This window comes from Pseudophryne corroboree, chromosome 3 (assembly GCF_028390025.1).
Source record: "Pseudophryne corroboree isolate aPseCor3 chromosome 3, aPseCor3.hap2, whole genome shotgun sequence".
NCBI lineage: Eukaryota > Metazoa > Chordata > Amphibia > Anura > Myobatrachidae > Pseudophryne > Pseudophryne corroboree.
This window is the reverse complement of record NC_086446.1, coordinates 455,261,018-455,281,513: the sequence shown is the minus strand read 5'-3', so window position 1 is coordinate 455,281,513 and position 20,496 is coordinate 455,261,018. Positions and strand designations below refer to the sequence as shown.

At 45.9% G+C, this 20,496-nt stretch overlaps 1 protein-coding gene across 4 annotated transcripts in view; it reads right to left on the bottom strand.

Annotated features, from left to right (window-relative positions):
• Nucleotides 1-706: 706 nt before the first annotated feature.
• Nucleotides 707-20,496, bottom strand: part of LOC135055968 (uncharacterized) — a 47,484-nt gene continuing 27,694 nt past the window's right edge. For 2 of the 4 annotated variants that reach the window (XM_063960618.1, XM_063960619.1), the window contains 9 exons: nt 16,059-16,154; nt 15,693-15,814; nt 14,865-15,260; nt 14,308-14,402; nt 13,926-14,047; nt 13,430-13,525; nt 13,079-13,200; nt 12,347-12,475; nt 707-1,285 (listed from right to left, as the gene is read on the bottom strand). In XM_063960618.1, coding sequence (XP_063816688.1) covers nt 13,508-13,525; nt 13,926-14,047; nt 14,308-14,402; nt 14,865-15,260; nt 15,693-15,814; nt 16,059-16,061 — 756 coding nt within the window. In that variant the 5' untranslated portion in view covers nt 16,062-16,154 and the 3' untranslated portion in view covers nt 707-1,285; nt 12,347-12,475; nt 13,079-13,200; nt 13,430-13,507. The remainder of the gene's footprint in view (nt 1,286-12,346; nt 12,476-13,078; nt 13,201-13,429; nt 13,526-13,925; nt 14,048-14,307; nt 14,403-14,864; nt 15,261-15,692; nt 15,815-16,058; nt 16,155-20,496) is intronic. The other 2 variants (XM_063960620.1, XM_063960621.1) reach the window with 1 other exon arrangement.

Sequence of the window (20,496 nt, the reverse complement as noted above, 5' to 3'; positions counted from 1 at the left end):
TATTTGTTGTGCATATTACAACAGAATCCTAAAGTGTAAACCAAGCTGATTTGTTTTGTTGCTAGGTGTGTTATACGTAATAGTGTACATCATACTGTAGGCTATACTAGGTGTGTTATACGTAATAGTGTACATCATACTGTAGGCTATACTAGGAGTGTTATATGTAATAGTGTACATCATACTGTAGCCTATACTAGGTGTGTTATACGTAATAGTGTACATCATACTGTAGGCTATACTAGGTGTGTTATACGTAATAGTGTACATCATACTGTAGGCTATACTAGGTGTGTTATATGTAATAGTGTACATCATACTGTAGCCTATACTAGGTGTGTTATACGTAATAGTGTACATCATACTGTAGGCTATACTAGGTGTGTTATACGTAATAGTGTACATCATACTGTAGGCTATACTAGGTGTGTTATATGTAATAGTGTACATCATACTGTAGGCTATACTAGGTGAGTTATACGTAATAGTGTACATCATACTGTAGGCTATACTAGGTGTGTTATATGTAATAGTGCACATCATACTGTAGGCTGTACTAGGTGTGTGTCACAACTGAGGGTTTTAGCTGACAGGAGGAAGCCTCAGTTGTAGGGGCTGAGAGGAACTTAAACCGGGAAGGTTTAATTAGACCCCAGGACATGTAAGTGTTAAAAGGAAACCCGAAGGTGTGACCATGACAACCAGGTAAAAGTAAATTAAAAGTTTATTGACAAACTCCGTGTAACAACAGACAGCAAATAATAAAAATGGCAATGATAAATAATATGATTCCTGGAGCACTCTGACCATGAAATGGTTTTACAGGACACTGGTAGGTTAAGAACAGTTGTTAAAGTCCTTAGATGGAATAACCTTACCAGGCCTGGCTGTAGTAGTGAAGATATCCAAGGAACATGCCAGTAGATGGAACAGATGAAGCTGGTAACTTGAATCAGCTGTTGTAATTGCTGGATGGAACCAGCCAGGTGGTAAGACACGGAGTGGATGCGGAATGGAATCAGCCAGATGATAAAGTCACTGAATGAATGCTGGGTGGAACCAGCCAGCTGATGAAACACGGAGTGAATATAGTAAGATGCTAGGGAGCGTGGAAACAGAGGAGTTGAAGGATGATTACCTGTGGTAGTGGATACTGCTGGAAGCAGATGAAATAGCTGGAAGCTGGAAACTGGATCAGCCACGGAGGACTGCAGAGTCAGGCTGCACCGCAGGATGGTAGGCAGGTGCGGGTCTCTTTAGTGGATGCTGGAGACAGAGCTGGAACCTGGAGACACAACCACAGGAGAGAGACTGGAACAAGGTATGACAAACAAAGCACTGACCATTTGCTGGCCCAGGCACAGGATACTTATACCTGCAGCAATGCAGGTATTGGCTGGGCAATTATGCAGATTTCCAGGCAGTGGATTGGAGGAACTGAAACATGTGATAGAATCCAACATGGCTGCGCCCATGTTAGAACTTGGAGGGAAAACTGGTTTAGGAAACCATGTGGAAACATAACTGCAATGGCGGCGCCGGCCGCAGAGGACAGGAGACGCCAGACTGAGAAATGTATGCTGATACTCGTGGATGACAACAGAGGCCGCGGCAGGCATGGAACACCACACTGACAACCTGCACCTATAACACAGGAGCGGCGGCGGAGGCCGCGGAGGACGGGAGACGCCATGCAGGATTCAAACATGGCGCCGCTGTGACAGCATCTCAACGTGACAGGAGGGATGTGCAGTATGTGGACACAGATGAGATCCGGCCTTGGAACGCTGAGCGAGCCTCAGGAGACATCTGAAAGGCAGGTAATAGCGTCCAGATACCCGGATCGTGACAGTGTGTTATATGTAATAGTGCACATCATACTGTAGGCTGTACTAGGTGTGTTATACGTAATAGTGCACATCATACTGTAGCCTATACTAGGTGTGTTATATGTAATAGTGCACATCATACTGTAGCCTATACTAGGTGTGTTATACGTAATAGTGTACATCATACTGTAGGCTATACTAGGTGTGTTATACGTAATAGTGTACATCATACTGTAGGCTATACTAGGTGTGTTATACGTAATAGTGTACATCATACTGTAGGCTATACTAGGTGTGTTATACGTAATAGTGTACATCATACTGTAGGCTATACTAGGTGTGTTATACGTAATAGTGTACATCATACTGTAGGCTATACTAGGTGTGTTATACGTAATAGTGTACATCATACTGTAGGCTATACTAGGTGTGTTATACGTAATAGTGTACATCATACTGTAGGCTATACTAGGTGTGTTATACGTAATAGTGTACATCATACTGTAGGCTATACTAGGTGTGTTATACGTAATAGTGTACATCATACTGTAGGCTATACTAGGTGTGTTATACGTAATAGTGTACATCATACTGTAGGCTATACTAGGTGTGTTATACGTAATAGTGTACATCATACTGTAGGCTATACTAGGTGTGTTATACGTAATAGTGTACATCATACTGTAGGCTATACTAGGTGTGTTATACGTAATAGTGTACATCATACTGTAGGCTATACTAGGTGTGTTATACGTAATAGTGTACATCATACTGTAGGCTATACTAGGTGTGTTATATGTAATAGTGTACATCATACTGTAGGCTATACTAGGTGTGTTATACGTAATAGTGTACATCATACTGTAGGCTATACTAGGTGTGTTATACGTAATAGTGTACATCATACTGTAGGCTATACTAGGTGTGCTATACGTAATAGTGTACATCATACTGTAGGCTATACTAGGTGTGTTATACGTAATAGTGTACATCATACTGTAGGCTATACTAGGTGTGTTATACGTAATAGTGTACATCATACTGTAGGCTATACTAGGTGTGTTATGTGTAATAGTGTACATCATACTGTAGGCTATACTAGGTGTGTTATACGTAATAGTGTACATCATACTGTAGGCTATACTAGGTGTGCTATACGTAATAGTGTACATCATACTGTAGGCTATACTAGGTGTGTTATATGTAATAGTGTACATCATACTGTAGGCTATACTAGGTGTGTTATACGTAATAGTGTACATCATACTGTAGGCTATACTAGGTGTGTTATACAATATTTGATAAAGGCCCAATACATTGTATTGCCTTGGGCCCAGCACAGGCTAAAACCAGCCCTACTGGGAGTGGGAGAAGCTTATTTCTTTGGGATTTTGAGGTTGTTCACATTAAACATATTATTTTCCCTCAATTACCAGTATGTTGCTGGGTTTTTGGAATGTTTTTACTTTAGATCATATTTATTTACTGTCCTAGTTATCCATATTATAACCAATACAGATATGAACAAACTGTGAATGTATTTTTTTATTGATATATGATGTCATCTATGTGTGTTTTACTAGAATATATTCAATTATTTGTTGTCAATGTCAATTGAGATTTAATGTTTAGGGGCCTATTCATGTCATCTATGTGTGTTTTACTAGAATATATTCAATTATTTGTTGTCAATGTCAATTGAGATTTAATGTTTAGGGGCCTATTCATCATCAGGGGCTGGGTGGCCCCAGATAATTAAGTATTTTAGAATATTGTAAGCGGCTTCATCAGGCCCCTAATGCATGGGCCTGTTACATAAAACATGTGTGGTGACCCTGTTGGTGAAAATAAAATGTCCCTCAATATTTATAATTATTATTATGAACTTAAAAGGACTGACTGTCTTGTGTTTGTCTATTTAAAATCATATTACTAGCTTAACATACTGCACACATATTATATAAATCAGTGCTCCAAGCAGCGCCGGCCCCACGCATATGCGAGGTATACGGCTGCATAGAGCGCCAGATGATGTGGGCGCTGCCACCGATACCCAGCTGCCTGCAGCCACACTGCCACCTGCAGCCACGCTGGAGGTAGCGTAGCTACAGCTCCCCTCCTACCTTCTACACACTGGCGGCAACTGTGGGAAGGGGAGGGGGTTCCCGCCACTAGATCGCCACCAGCTTACGAGCAGGTTCCGCCGCAGGGTGGGTGGGGGGGTTGTGCTATTCTAGAAAGCAGCAGTTGGAAGCTCCGCCCCTCCCACGATCCCCTCCCCCTGACTGAATGACAATCCTGATCAGTGATATTTACAGCTCAGTATGATGTAATATATGTGAGTGGAGGCTGGAGTTCAGCTCTAAAGACTGCGCTTTAAAATTAAGTGGTGCTTATAATACATTTAAGCTGGGTACACACTGGAGCAATGTCATTCCATAATGCCATTTTGGAACGACATATCGCTTACACAGGGCCGGCCCCATGCATACGCAGGGTATGTGGTGTAACATGTATAAAGGGTTCTACTGTGTGTGGTGTAATGTGAATAGCAGATAGTACTGTGTGGTGTAATGTGAATAGCGGATACCACTGTGCTTTATAATGTGAATGGCAGACACTACTGTGTAGTGTAATGTGAATAGCGGACAACACTCTGTGGTGTAATGTGAATAACAGACACTACTGTGTGGTGTAATGTGACTAACGGACACCACTGTGTAGTGTAATGTGAATAGCAGACACCATTATGCAGTCTAATGTGAATAGCGGACACCACTCTGTGGTGTAATGTGAATTGGCACTATGCTGTGGCTACGCCCCTTCCCCATGAAGCCATGACCCTATATATTCCACAAATATATGCAAAATATATGTTCAAATACCAAAAAACATTAGGCTCGGACCGGCCCTGGCTCCAAGTGTGCCAGTATGAGGTGCTATGTCATATCAGCACTTCTAAATTTGTACTGTCCCCAAAGCACAGGTTGTGGTAGGGCCGGATTAAGCCCTCGGGGGGCCCACATACACACAAATACATACACATAAAACACATATTCAGATATAGAAAATATACACACATACATATACATAAACACATATACACACAAACACACACACACACACACACCACACACATAGAACACAAACTGCGTGCACACTTACACTAACTGAAGCCTGCCCTGAGGAAAGGGGTGAGGATGCTGAAGGACATATTGCTGGGAGACAGGGGCACAGCTGACCTTTATGACGTGATTCTATACGAATTCTCATGTTAGCTCTGCCCCGCGAATTGCGGCATACAGCCACGAGATGGGCGGGGTTCTGAATGCCGGCCGTAGGACGATAGCCATTGAAAAAAAAACATTTGGAACAATTCCCACACAAAGCAAGCCACCGGCAACAGGAGCTGTCGGAGGAAAGGCTCACGCTGCAGCGGGGAGGATAAGATTCCCGGCTGCCGGGGAGGGAGGATTCTGCACTGCCAGCGGGTGTATAATGCCTCGCTCACGGCTGTGCGTGCAGCTCCCTCCTCACGGGAAGCACAGGTCAGGGACTGATACAGGCAGCAATCTCCAGCCCCCGCTGCTGCCAGGAGAGCTGCAGCTGGCGGCGGAGGCTGGAGATTGCTGCCTGTATCAGAGCGGGACAGAGCAGCTCCGGCAGGGGCCCCTTATGACGGGGGCCCGGGGTACTGACCCCCTGGGCCTTCCCCCCTTAATCCGGATCTGGGTTGTGGGTATTAGGTCAGTGCAGTGGAGGACATGTGACGTGTCATCAGTGGGGATGGTTTGGCACTCCAGTGGTGCAGCAGTGTGAAAGTCACCTCTCTCTAACATATGCGTGTGCTCTCCCTCTCTCTAACATATGTATGTGTGTGTGTGTGTGTTGTACTTCAAAAAGGCTATAAGGAGATTTATGGTAAGAACTTACCTTTGTTAAATCTCTTTCTGCGAGGTACACTGGGTTCCACAGGGAATAACATCGGGGAGTAGACTAGGATCTTGATCCGAGGCACCAACAGGCTAAAAGCTTTGACTCTTCCCAAGATGCTCAGCGCTGCCTCCTCTATAACCCCGCCTCCGTGCACAGGAGCTCAGTTTTGTTAACCAGTCTAATGCAGTAGCAGGTAAAAGAGACGACAACAGTTAGTAGCCACATACACCACATTCTCATGACAGGAGAAGGTGTCAGCGGCTAATGACATACAATCCCAAAGAAGCTAAGTGCGTCATTGTGGGCACCCTGTGGAACCCAGTGTACCTCACAGAAAGAGATTTAACAAAGGTAAGTTTTTACCTTAAATCTCCTTTTCTGCAGCGGGGTACACTGGGGTTTCACAGGGAATAACATCGGGGATGTCCTAAAGCAGTTTCTCATGGGAGGGGACGCACAAGAACCCAGTGTCCAAAGGAAGCACCCTGGGAGGCGGAAGTATCGAAGGCATAGAACCTTATGAATGTGTTCACTGAGGACCACGTAGCCGTCTTGCACAACTGTTCAAGGGTCGCACCACGGCGGGCCGCCCAAGAAGGTCCAACAAACCGAGTAGAATGGGCTTTGATGGTAGCAGGAGCTGGAAGGCGAGCCTGTACATAAGCATGTGCAATCACCATTCTAATCCATCTGGCCAAGGTCTGCTTGTTAGCAGGCCAGCCACGTTTGTGAAAACCAAACAGTACAAAGGGAGAATCAGACTTCCTAATGGAGGCTGTCCTCTTCACATAGAGACGGAGAGCCCGTACCACATCCAAAGACCTCTCTCCAATTCAGGAGAGACAAAGGTCGGAACCACGATCTCCTGGTTAAGGTGGAAAGAAGACACTACCTTAGGTAGATAACCAGGACGCGTTCTCAGAACCGCCCGGTCACAGTGATAAATCAGATAGGGGGACCTACAAGACAAGGCACCCAAATCTGATACCAGTCTAGCAGAGGCAATAGCCAGCAGAAACAAGACTTTAAAGGTAAAACCACTTGAGGTCCGCAGATTCAAGAGGTTCAAACGGAGACTCTTGTAAGGCCTCCAGAACCACCGACAAATGCCAAGGAGCCACAGGTGGGACATAGGGAGGTTGAAACCGTAAAATACCCTGAGTGAATGTATGAACATCGGGCAGAGTCGCAATTTTTCTCTGAAACCATTCCGACAAGGCAGAAATGTGAACCTTGAGGGAGGCCAGCCGAAGGCCCAAGTCCAGGCCCTGTTGTAGGAAGGCCAAAACTTTGGCCGTACTAAACTTGTAAACGTCATGATTGTTAGATGCGCACCAAGCAAAGTAAGAACTCCAGACCCTATGGTAAATCCGAGCAGAAGCCGCCTCAGAAAATCCCTTGGCCCTCAGTACGGAAGCTTCAAGAGCCATGCCGTCAAAGCCAGCCGGACCAAGTCCTGGTAGACACAAGGGCCCTGAACGAGGAGGTCTGGTCGTTGTGGAAGCAGAAGAGGACACTCTAGCGAGAGACCCTGCAGGTCTGAGAACCAATGCTGTCTGGGCCACGCCGGAGCTATCAGAAGTAGGATTCCTGCTTCTTGCTTCAACTTCCTAACTACTCTGAGCAGCAGTAACACAGGAGGGAACACATACGGCAGCTGAAAGTTCCATGGAATTGCCAGTGCATCCACGGACGCCGCTTGAGGTTTCCTTGTTCTTGCTCCGAAGACCGGAAGCTTGTGATTGTGTTGAGATGCTATCAGGTCTATGTCTGGTAGGCCCCACTTGTCTACTAGGAGTTGAAATACTTTGGGATGAAGACTCCACACTCCAGCGTGTATGTCCTGACGACTGAGGAAGTCCGCTTCCCAGTTGAGGACCCCCGGAATGAACACTGCCGATATAGCTGGCAGATGGCGCTCCGCCCATTGAAGAATCTTTGACACTTCCATCATTGCCATGCGGCTTCGAGTGCCGCCTTGATGATTTATGTACGCCACTATGGTGGCGTTGTCTGACTGTACTTGAACAGACCTGTTCTGTACCAGATGCTGGGCCAGTTTCAGAGCATTGAACACTGCCCGCAATTCCAGAATGTTTATCGGGAGGAGAGACTCCTCCCTGGTCCACCGAACCTGAAGAGAGTGTTGCTCCAACACCGCACCCCAACCCCTCAGACTGGCATCCATCATCAGGAGGACCCAGTTGGAGATCCAGAAGGGACGACCCCTGCACAATTGTTGGTCCTGTAGCCATCAGGTTATAGACAGACGAACCTCCGGAGACAAGGAGATCATTTGAGACCTGATCCGGTGAGGCAGGCCGTCCCACTTGGCAAGAATAAGCTTCTGCAGAGGGCGAAAATGAAATTGAGCGTACTCTACTATGTCAAAAGCCGACACCATGAGGCCTAGTACTTGCATCGCCGAGTGTAGCGACACTCGCGGGCGAGAGAGGAAGCATCGTATCCTGTCCTGAAGTTTTAGGACCTTCTCCTGAGACAAGAACAAACGCTGGTTGTGTGTGTCCAACAACGCCCCCAGGTGCACCATGCTCTGAGCAGGGACCAGGGATGATCTCTTCCATTTGATGAGCCACCCATGGGCTTGCAGAAACTGGACCTTCAGATCCTGATGACGGAGAAGAACATCTGGGGAATTCGCCAGGATCAGCAAGATATCCAGATACGGTAGGATCCTGATACCTCGACAGCGGAGCAGGGCCATCATCACTGCCATGACATTGGTGAAGATTCGCGGAGCCGTAGTCAGTCCAAAGGGTAAGGCCCGGAATTGATAATGGAGGTTGCCAATAGCAAACCGCAGGTATAGCTGATGCGACACAGCAATAGGTATATGTAGGTAAGCATCCTGTATGTCCAGGGATACCATATAGTCCCCTGGCTCCAAAGACAGGACAATAGAGCGAAGGGTTTCCATACAAAACTTGGAGACCCTCACAAACTTGTTCAAAGACTTGAGGTTGAGAATGGGCTGAGAGGAACCATTCGGTTTCGGGACTAGGAACAGCATTGAATAGTACCTCCTGTCGCTCTGAGCCAGAGGCACCGGCACTACCACTCCTGTGTCCAGGAGGGACTGAACCACCAAACGAATGAAGAGTCTTTGCCTTTACCTGTTCCGAAGGGATGTCTGTCAGGCAAAAGTGATGAGGGGGACGTTTCTTGAAGGATATGGCGTATCCGTGAGTGACGACTTCCCAGGCGTCTGAAGTTGACTTCAACCATACCTTGATAAACTGTAGAAGTCGGCCTCCTACCCTGGGATCCCCCAGAGGTAGGCCCGCCCGTCATGCCGCAGACTTGTCTGTTTTGGGAGCAGACTGACGGGCAGCCCATGCACATTTAGGCTTGGGCTTAGTGGATTTGGAAGTGCGAGCCTGTATCGGGTACGTCTGACCCTTTGCTTAACATGGAGGTTGAAAGGAACGAAAGGAGGTACTCTTAGCCCTCGGAGCCGAAGGAGTAGTACTAGGCAGACATGCAGTCTTAGCAATGCTAAGTCAGCAACGATCTTGTTGAGATCATCCCCAAAAAGTATGTTTCCCTCAAAAGGGATCACCTCCAAGGTCTTTCTAGAGTCTAAATCTACATACCAGAGGATCCGGCGAGCCAGAATAGATGTAGTAGATGCTCTGGCCACCAGTATACCTGCATCAGATGCCGCCTCCTAAATATAATGGGAGGCCGTAATAATATATGAAAGACACTGTCTAGCATTATCAGGAAAATTCGACGGTAGTTCCGCATCAACTTCCTGAACCCAGGCCTCTAAAGCTTTAGAAGCGCAAGAGGCTGCAATAGTAGGCCTATGCACAGCTCAGCCAAGAGTGTAAATAGACTTTGAGCAACCCTCCACACGCTTATCCATCGGTCTCCTCAGGGAGGTGACGGTAGTGACAGGCAGAGCAGATGAGACCACCAGACGCGCAACTTGTGAGTCCACCGGTGGCGGTGTTTCCCAATTGTTACTTAACTCTGCAGCGAGGGGATAATGAGCTAGCATCTTCGTAGACAAGGAAAACTTCTCACCCAGGTTTCCCAGGATTCCTGATGAATATCAACCAAGTGGACAGAATGCGGTAAAACTAATGTAGTAACCTTCTGACGTTTAAACTTATCTGGTTTCGCAGAGGTAGCTGGAAGCCCTTCATCAACATTGATTTGAAGTATCAGCCTGATAGCCTCCAAGAGGTCAGGAGCATTCACCTGTGTCAGAAATTCCCCATCAGAAGCATCTACATCAGAGTCTGAAGGGTCAGTGAATGCACCATCTACATCGGATGAGGTATACGAAACGTGTGGATTGTAATGGCCCGTTTAGATTACCCCCTGGTCTTAGGCGGGCAAGAGTCAGGATTTTGCTTAGCTAGTGACTGATGTAATTGCTGTAACCGAGGGAACAGAGTATCTGCCCACGGCAGATTAACTGCAGGGACAATATGTGACTGTAATGGCACAGGAGGTCCCACAGGGGGCGCAAGTCTAATTACTAGCGTAGTCAGTAAATTCGAGAAAACAGCCTAAGATGGGTCTTGATTTGCCCCCGTTGTTGCAGACTGACCATGGGGTATAGAACCCCCAGTACCTGAACCCTCAGCTGCTATTTTTTCCTCCGAGAAATCCGTGGCATCAACACTGCATGGTGCAGGATCAGCCATGGATCTAACACCCTGTGTAGCAGGCATGATATGTAAGCGTAACCCTAGGGTGTAGTAGTACAAGATAAGCAGACAAACTACCTGACAAAAATCCCCTGTATGGTGTGACTGCAAGGCAGAGCACAAACTGAGGATTTAAGAGGTATGTGGTGACTGAAAAACACAGAGAAAAATACCAAAGTAGTATATCCTGTGAAACACTATATTATATGAGAACCCTGACGCACCTAGCCCCCCTCAGAGTACAGAGTATAGGGATAGCCATTTGTGTGAGATACATGAAATAGAGACCACACAGCAGCCATTGACACACACTCAATCACGTATACAATGCAGAGATTATTACCAACAATAAAACTGCACTGGACCAGCAATACTAAGTAACTATACCACCGAGTAAAGCTATGTATATATATATATATATATATATAGATATAACAATGCACAGTAAAGACTGGATGTATATCACAGGGTACTTGTACTAAATAACCCTGAATGTATGCACTTGTTCTTAACTAACACTGTCTAGACGACATGTAGAATACTTAAGTGTCCTGTAAATGCACAGCACTGATGATGCAGGCGGCATTACAGAGGTGGCATTGCCCACCAGTCCCAAAGTCAGCGTAGAATGTGTGTAATGGCGCCCAAACGCTGACAGGGAGTGAGGGAGACAGAGAGATGCAGCTCCAGGGCAGGAACATTTACTCTGAATAGTGCCCAGGGGCTGGGGGAGGTCAGAGCCTTATCCCCTTGCTGGACTTCACCACCGGGTACTGTGGGCCATTATAAAACGGTTTATGTACAAAACCGACCTGTGCCCCTGCCCTGGTGGTCTAGTGGGGTCCCTGTACCAACACAGTGTCCATGCCAGCATGCACGGCCCGCCCCCTAATGGCCGCGCCGGATCACGATTTTCGGCAGGTCCTCCCTGGGGGACCCTCTTACCTCCTCCCTTGATGCGGCCACGCGATCCTGGAGAGCTGCGGCAAGTGTGTGTGCCCTAAGTGAAGAACCGGAGCCTCCACTGTAAGTGTAGTAATTCAGACATGATCGCTGGTATGCGTTTTTGCATCCATGCGATCAAGTAGTCGCCGCCTACAGGGGGAGGTTATTGGATGTGTACAGGTGTGTGATCGCATACGTTTGTGCATTATCTGCTAAGCCCAGGACTTACTCTGCTGCTGCGATCATCAGGGCCAGAGCTGACGTCAGGAACCCTGCCTCCAAACGCCTGGTCCATCCTGCGTTTTTCCGGGCACTCCTTAAGAATGGTCAATTGCCACCCAAAACGCCCTCTTCCTGTCAATCTCCTTGCGATCACAGGTGCGTTCGGAATTTTTGCACCATCCCGCCGCTGACAGTCGAACCCCGTTGGTGCGGTCCATCACGCTTGCGCATTGCAGTATATACGCAGCTCAGACCTGATACCAGGCTGTGAGAAAACGCAGCCTAGCAATCAGGTCTGAACTATCCCTATGGCTACAGCATTAGCATAAGTTCACACTTCTGCTGAGTACGAGATCACAGCTGCAAATGCACTAGCATACATTTCTGTATCAGGCCCAGGTATCCATAGTGTAAAAAAATGTTTAAACCAATTTATTTAATCAACCACAAAATATGTGCTCACATTGTGAAAAATCAAACAGGCTACTGCTGACAGGTCCACAGGTCCTGGGAATGATGTGATTTAGATGCCTGAACTCTGCTGCTCAGATCACTGCGGAGCTAATGGGCTTACATGGGAGAGATGTAATATATATGAGAGTGCGCTGTTTATATATTATCTGGCTTGAATGGTGAGATCATTGCATGCGCTGTTGGCAGATGGAGGGGGAGAAGACATGTTAAGTATAGAAAAGAGAATAAAAGGACATTGCACTAGCAATGACCACTGACCCGATTCAGCAGCAGCACTACCGTGATCCACATCTTTCCTTTGTGCGAGTGCCTGGTCCTCACATCTTTCTGTTGCCTGGAGAGTCCCCCGAACCATGTTCCTGGGATCGTTCACCGAAGCTCATCGGCCTGCGGAATAAAGAAATGCGGAGACGTTAGATGGGTGCTCAAGTAAGGTAATTGAAACATCATTTCTACTCATTACACTGTAACTATCACTAGCACAGGACAAGTATTTCGCAATGGTATAACGTCAGCAGTGTCTTATGGCTTAAACATCTGTTGACTGTTGCGGTGCAACATATTTATCTATTGATCGATCTAGCTATCTATCTTTTTAGATATACAGTTCCACTGTTGCTGATATAGCAAACTGCACGTCACTCCAACAAATCTGGAAAAAAGTTAGGCTTTAATAAGCATGAAAAAAATGGTCACAGTATAAATGAATGGGCAGCCTATCTGTCTCTCAACGGCTCGTTTCCGGATCTTTCATAGTCCCATCGTCAGGATGTAGTGCTGCTGCTGTAGTCAATAGTGACTGTTTTTAGATATATATTCATATATGCACATCTCTTTCTAGGTAAATATATATCTATATCTCTCTATCTGTAATGCCTACGCTACCGCCAAGAAGAGGCATAGAGGGCATTGGATGGGCGGAACCTCTACTTGGGGATAGCAATGGCATTCTTACAGTCAAGGGTGGTGCGTGTGCTGTTTTTCTACTACCTGGCTTGGATAGGCGTCGAAAGCATAGCGGGCGGTGTCTGCCGACGGAGGGGGAATCCAGAAGGACTCACTGGGAACGAGGATCACAGTGAAACGTAAGTGCTGCCGTGGGGAAGGCGTACCTGCAAAAGAAGAGACAGGAGTATACTCGAAGTTCACCAGCCCCCTTGACGCCCAGATGAAGCCCAGTGTGAGGCCAGCGAGAGGCAAGTTGACGAGGTCCAGCCACGGTGATACCCCCGGATCAGGTGAGGCTCCAGGGGTGCCCTGTCCTACACCCCCCCCCCCCCCTCCAACTCTCCGGCCCACAAGGGTCTCATACCCCTTTTTTCGACGGGCTTTAAGCCCTACCTTTTGTGCCAAAGTGCCTTTCTTTCTAACATATTTGTCTTCCCTAGAGAGTCCTTTGAATAACGTTCCTTGGACCGTTCACCAAAGCTCATCAGCCTGCGGAATAAAGAAATGCGAAGACTTTAGATGAGCACTCAAGTAAAGTAATTGAAATGTTATTTCTACTCATTACACTTTCACTATCGCTGGCACAGGACAAGTATTTTGCAATGGTATAATGTCAGCAGTGTCTTATGGCTTAACGTTCTGCGCAGCCCAGCAGTTTCGACAGATAAATCAATGACTATTTATATTTGTACATCTCTCAATAGGTACATATCTATCTATCTATCTATCTATCTATCTATCTATCTATCTATCCCATTCTCTCTATCTGTAATGCCCACGCTACCGCCAAGAAGAGATACAGAGGACATTTGGTGGGCGGAACCTTTTCTTGGGGGTAGCATTGGCATTCTTACAGCCATGGCTGGTGCGTGCGCCAGTTTTCTACTACCTGGCTTGGATCGGCGTTGAAATCGTAGTGGGCGGCGTCTGTCAACGGAGGGGGAATCCAGAAGAACACACTGGGGACGAGGATCACAGTGGAACGAAGGTGCTGCCGCAGGGAAAGCGTAACTGCAAAAGAAGAGACAGGAGTTTACTTGCGGTTTAACGGCCCCCTTGACATCCAGACTAAGCCCCATGTGAGGCCAGCGAGAGGCAAGTTGATAAGGTTCAGCCACGGTGATGCCCCAGGATCAGGTGAGGGCTCCAGTGGTGTCCTGTCTTACATCCCCAGCCCTCCCCTTCCCTCCCCATCCTCCCTTCCCTCCCCATCCCCCTCCACGGCCCACCAGAGCCTCGTACCCCTTTTTTCGACGGGCTTTAAGCTCTACCTTTTGTGCCAAAGTGCCTTTTTTCAAATGTATTTGTCTGCCCTAGAGAGTCCTTCGAATCACGTTCCTGAGACTGTTCACCGAAGCTCATCAGCCTGCAGAATAAAGAAATGCGGAGAAGTTAGATGGGCGCTCAAGTAAGGTAATTAAAATGTAATTTCTACTCATTACACTGTAACTATCGCTGACACAGGACATGTATTTCGCGATGGTATAACGTCAGGAGTGTCTTATGGCTTAACGTTCTGTGTAGCCCAACAGTTTTGACAGATTACCCATCTGTCGACTGTTGTGGTGCAAAATAATTATCGGTCGAACTAGCTATCTGTTATATATATATATATATATATATATATACACACACACACACACACACACACACATCTCTTTATAGGTACATATATATTTATATATATCTCTCCCTCTCTATCTATCCGTAATGCCCACGCTACTGCCAAGACGAGGTACAGATGGCATTGGGTAAGTGTAAACTCGTCTTGGGGGTAGCGTTGGCATTCTTAAAGCAATGGGTGGTGCGTGTGTCATTTTTCTACTACCTTGCTTGGATCGGCGCCGAAAGCGTAACGGGCGGCGTCTGACAACAGATGGGGAGTCCAAAAGACCTCCCTGGGGACGAGGACAGCAGTGGAACGAAGGTGCTGCCGCAGGGAAGGCGTACCCTCAAAAGAAGATACAGAAGCATAATCGCACTTAGCCGACCCCATGGACGTCCAGACGAAGCCCAGTGTGAGGCCAGCGAAAGGCAAGTTGACGAGGTCCAGCCACGGTGATGCCTCCTGATCAGGTGAGGCTCCAGGGGTGCCCTCATACCCTTTTTTTGACAGGTTGTAAGCGCTACCTTTTCTGCCAAAGTGCCTTTCTTTCTAACATATTTGTCTTCCCTAGAGTCCTTCAAATCGCGTTCCTGGGACCGTTCATCGAAGCTCATTGGCCTGCGGAAAAAAGAAATGCGGAGACGTTTGATTGGCACTCAAGTAAGCTAATTGAAACGTCATTTCTACTAATTACACTGTAACTATCGCAAGCACAGGACAATTATTTTGCAAAGGTACAATGTCAACAGTGTCTTAAGGCTTAATGTTCTGCGAAGCCCAACAGTTTTGACAGATAAAACATCTGTCGACTGTTGCGGTGCGAAATATTTATCGATCGACCTAGCTATCTTTTTAGATATATATTTATATATGTACATCTCTTTATAGGTACATTGTATCTCTATATATCTCTCCTCCTCTATCTATCCGTAATGCCCACGCTAATGCCAAGAAGAGACACAGAGGGCATTGGGTGTGCGGAACCTCTTCTTGGGGGTAGCATTGGCATTCTTACAGCCAAGGGTGGTTTGTGCGCCATTTTTCTACTACCTGGCTTGGATAGGCGTCGAAAGCGTAACGGGCGGCATCTGACGACGGAGGGGGAGTCCAGAAAACTTCTCGGGGGATGAGGACAGCAGTGGAACGAAGGTGCTGCCGTGGGGAAGGCGTACCTGCAAAAGAAGACACAGGAGTTTACTTGCGGTTTACCGGCCCCCTTGAAGCCCAGACGAAGCCCAGTGTGAGGCCAGCGAGAGGCAAGATGATGAGGTCCATCCACGGTGATGCCCCTGGATCAGGTGAGGCTCCAGGGGTGCCCTGTCTTACATCCCCATTCGCCCTCCCTTCCCTCCCCATCCCCCCTCCACGGCCCACCAGGTCCTCGTACTCCCTTTTTTGACAGGCTTTAAGCCCTACCATTTGTGCCAAAGTGCCTTTTTTTCTAACATATAGGTCTTCCCTAGACAGGCCTCTGACTTGCGTTCCTGGGACCGTTCACCAAAGCTTGGCGGCCTGCGGATTAAAGAAATGCGGAGACTTTAGATGGGCGCTCAAGTAAGCTAATTGAAACATCACTTTACTCATTATACTGTAACTATAGCTAGCAGAGGACAAGTGTTTTGCAATGCTATAACATCAGCAGTGTCTTATGGCTTAAAGTTCTGCGCAGCCCAACAGTTTTGACAGATAAAACATCTGTTGACTGTTGCGATGCAAAGTATTTATCGAACGACCTAGCTATCTATCTTTTTAGATATAGATTTATATATAAAAAAAACCCAAAACACCCTTATCCTGCGCTGTAAAATTGCTGCCCTCTGAAATGGTCCTACTGTTAGCCAGGACCAAATCAAAACACCTCCAAACAATGAATCAGATGGCGCTAATAATCACTTCCTTGCTTAACCAGCAATGCAATTGACCACATCAATGAATAAATAATATCAATTTATTAAAAGCACATATTGCTAAAAGAGATGACCCTTTCACAAACACATGGCAATGATTAGTGTCAGATGATGAAATGAAGGGTATATTTTCTCTCTTCCACCCTGACGCGTTTCGTCCTTAACGGACTTCTTCAGAGGGATGATCAATACAGCTGGTAAAAACATATATATAACGAATACATGATCAATTAAATGAGGAGAGATGAGGACATTAAATCAACAAATCGTAGCTTGAACAAACAAACATCAATTTCATTACAAATGACAGAACGTGCCTACAGTTTCAGCCATGTAGTACAATATCTTGTTGTTTCATACAGGTACATACCTATACAATCCAAAATTGACAATCATAGAAATCTTCAGGTCCTTAAGACCATTTACCAGTACAGGTTTGTATGACAGTTCTATAAAATAATTGCACAAAGTCACTAATACATCCAAAAATTGTAGAACAAATACTAATAAGTACTCTTAAGGTGACTTACTTAAAAATTTAAGAGACCTCAGTCTTAATTCGTGAGGGTCTAATCATTAAAATCTGAAAAATAGCCCTAAATAAGGGCAGTATGAATTAGTGTTAAACGATTAGATTAAAAAGTGAATTATAGGTGCGACTATAAACATACATACCCACTCAGGGAGAATCTCAAAAAAATTATTTGTGTATATCCACAAATGGACCACCTATAATAGGGTGATTCAATGTGAATGAACTTAAACAGAATGGACATACCATAATTCTTAATTAATCTAAAGGGATAGTACTTACAAGTTCAAGTATGCTCATTTATGCTCTCCCAAAGTGCAAGTGACTGAGGGACTAGGATATGGGGCTTATATAGCCCATAACCATCTTACCTCACTTCCTGGGCTTATTAACCAATGAAATTCAGAGTGGGATATTATAACCTAATTATAAGGTGCAGATATGCTGAAAATACCTATACCTATATACTGTCTGTCCTCTTTTTTAATTAATAATATGTACAGAAAAAACCCCATTAGAGTAGAGACAGAGTGACTTATTGTGTACTATCGTACGACCGGAAGTGACATCACTTCCGTCCATATGACTATATGTGGGGATTAACTTTCTACACATCACTTAATAAACATTGTTTAAGTGTATGAGCTGAATAGTACATACAACAATTAGCCCCTTATTAAGGTGAACCGGGGCCCGCGATCAGAGTTATCCGTCCGATCACGGGACTCCTGGTTCACTATCATGCGTTCCACTTGGGCGCTTGGTGGAGCGCACTTCCCGGTAACCACACAGGAAGTGACGTTTCCGCTCCACCAATGTCCGCGGTGGAACGCAAAGCGGTGGAGCGCGCCTCCTAGTGACTATCAAAAGTGATGCCTGCGTTGCATCTAATTAACAGTGGAACGCAAAGCGTCTCTTTCCCCCTTCAGGTGCAGCATTGGAGCAGCAATATGAGATTAAATAACAGCACTGTTCCTATTTTTCTAAGTGTATCTTTAACTAATAAGTGTGTGATTTTGTGATCCTACACTTCTAACTTAGTAATAAGTGAACAGTGTAAATACATTTATGTTAAATAGAATGAATATGACATAAATATGAATAATGGGTAAAATATGTAGAAACAAAAATAATGACAATAAATGTATATATAATAAAAGTAAATATATGCAAATAAAAAAATATGAAATAAAGAAAATAAAATAAAAATTTGGTATAAATACAAAAAATAAAATATAAAAATTTAAAATAAAAATAAATATGAATAAATAAATATTTATAAATGTATATGAGTATATAAGGTAGTATGCAAGTGCAATACGTGTGAGTGTGACAATACTGGGACGCTGTGTGGGTGATATATGTGCCCTCCATCACCCTTACAGTAGATCGAGGTAAGAGATATATCCTAAACTGAACCCCCTAAGGCCCTAACGTGTATATGGGGTGATAAATCCTAACCTTCAACCCCTAAGTGGAGGGTATATAATTACAAAAACATGACTACTAAAATCTATATATAATGTCATGTGGGCCACTATAATTAAATTTTACATTTAATACAAAAAATTCCACACGAGTATCAGAGTACATTTTCGTATGTGTTCCTTACATTGCAAGTTCCGTAACGAGTATACATTTGGGTATGCAAAGAATACCAAATTTTGATGACATGATTCCCACAATCTAATGTTGTAATGAAACTAACATGAAATTCTTCAAGTTCTGAACCCAGTAAATCCTATAAGAAGGACACGATGTCTAATCCCTCATTAAGTCCCCTAGGTGCCAATGTATTGAGAGTGTAAATCCAGAAGGTCTCTCTACGGGATAATGCTAGATCTGTTTCCTCCTCTACTATGCTGCTTAATAACCTCCAGTATGGTGAAACTTAGATCTTTGACCTCGGAATTATGGACTTCGTTGAAGTGTTTAGGGAGATTATGGGGTATATGCAATTCACGGCGAATCGCGGCAATTTTTCGCCGTTTTTTAATTCGACTCAATTCGCCAGGTGAATTCCGGCAGGTGGCTGCCGGAATTCACCATATTCAATGAAAAACGGATTCGCCAGAATCGCGGGCGAAAATCGTCCGATTTGGCGGATTTTGCCGCGATTTTAAAAAACGGGAAAAAACGGGAAAAACCCGGAAAAAAAATGGCGTGGGGTCCCCCCTCCAAAGCATAACCAGCCTCGGGCTCTTCGAGCTGGTCCTGGTTCTAAAAATGCAGGGGGAAAATTGGGCAGGGATCCCCCGTATTTTTAAAACCAGCACCGGGCTCTGCGCCTGGTGCTGGTGCCAAAAATACGGGGGACAAAAAGAGTAGGGGTCCCCCGTATTTTTAACACCAGCATCGGGCTCCACTAGCTGGACAGATAATGCCACAGCCGGGGGTCACTTTTATGCCGTGCCCTGCGGCCGTGGCATCAAATATCCAACTAGTCACCCCTGGCCGGGGTACCCTGGGGGAGTGGGGACCCCTACAATCAAGGGGTCCCCCCCCCAGCCACCCAAGGGCCAGGGGTGAAGCCCGAGGCTGTCCCCCCCCATCCAATGGGCTGCGGATGGGGGGGCTGATAGCCTTTTGTGATAATAAAAAGATATTGTTTTTTCCAGTAGTACTACAAGTCCCAGCAAGCCTCCCCCGCAAACTGGTACTTGGAGAACCACAAGTACCAGCATGCGGGAGAAAAACGGGCCCGCTGGTACCTGTAGTACTACTGGAAAAAAAATACCCAAATAAAAACAGTACACACACACCTTGATAGTAAAACTTTATTACACACTACCGACACACACATACTTACCTATGTTGACACGCCGACTGCCACGGTCTCCGACGATCCGAGGTACCTGTGAAAAAATTATACTCACCTTCCAGCGTCCAGAGGTAAATCCAGGTCCAGAGATAATCCACGTACTTGGCAAAAAAAAAAAACGAACACCGATCCACCGGACTAAGAAAGGGGTCCCATGCTTTCACATCAGACCCCTTTCTCCCGAATGCCGGGACATCACGTGACTCCTGTCACTGAAGTCCCTTCAGCCAATCAGGAAGCGCTACTTCCGTGGCGCTCACCTGATTGGCTGTGCGCTGTCTGTGCTGTGACAGCGCATCGCAAAGCCGCTCCATTACTTTCAATGGTGGGAACTTTGCGGGTAGCGGGGGGGTTAACCCGCGGTCAGCGGCTGACCGGCGGGTGACCTCACCGCTAGCCGCTAAGTTCCCACCATTGAATATAATGGACGGAGCTGTGCGATGCGCTGTCTGAGTTCAGACAGCGCACAGCCAATCAGGTGAGCGCAACGAAGTTGCGCTTCCTGATTGGCTTTAGAGACCTTTATGTGACAGCTGTCACTGACAGGTCTCATTCGTGGAAAGGGGTCTCATGTGTCAGCATGGGACCCCTTTC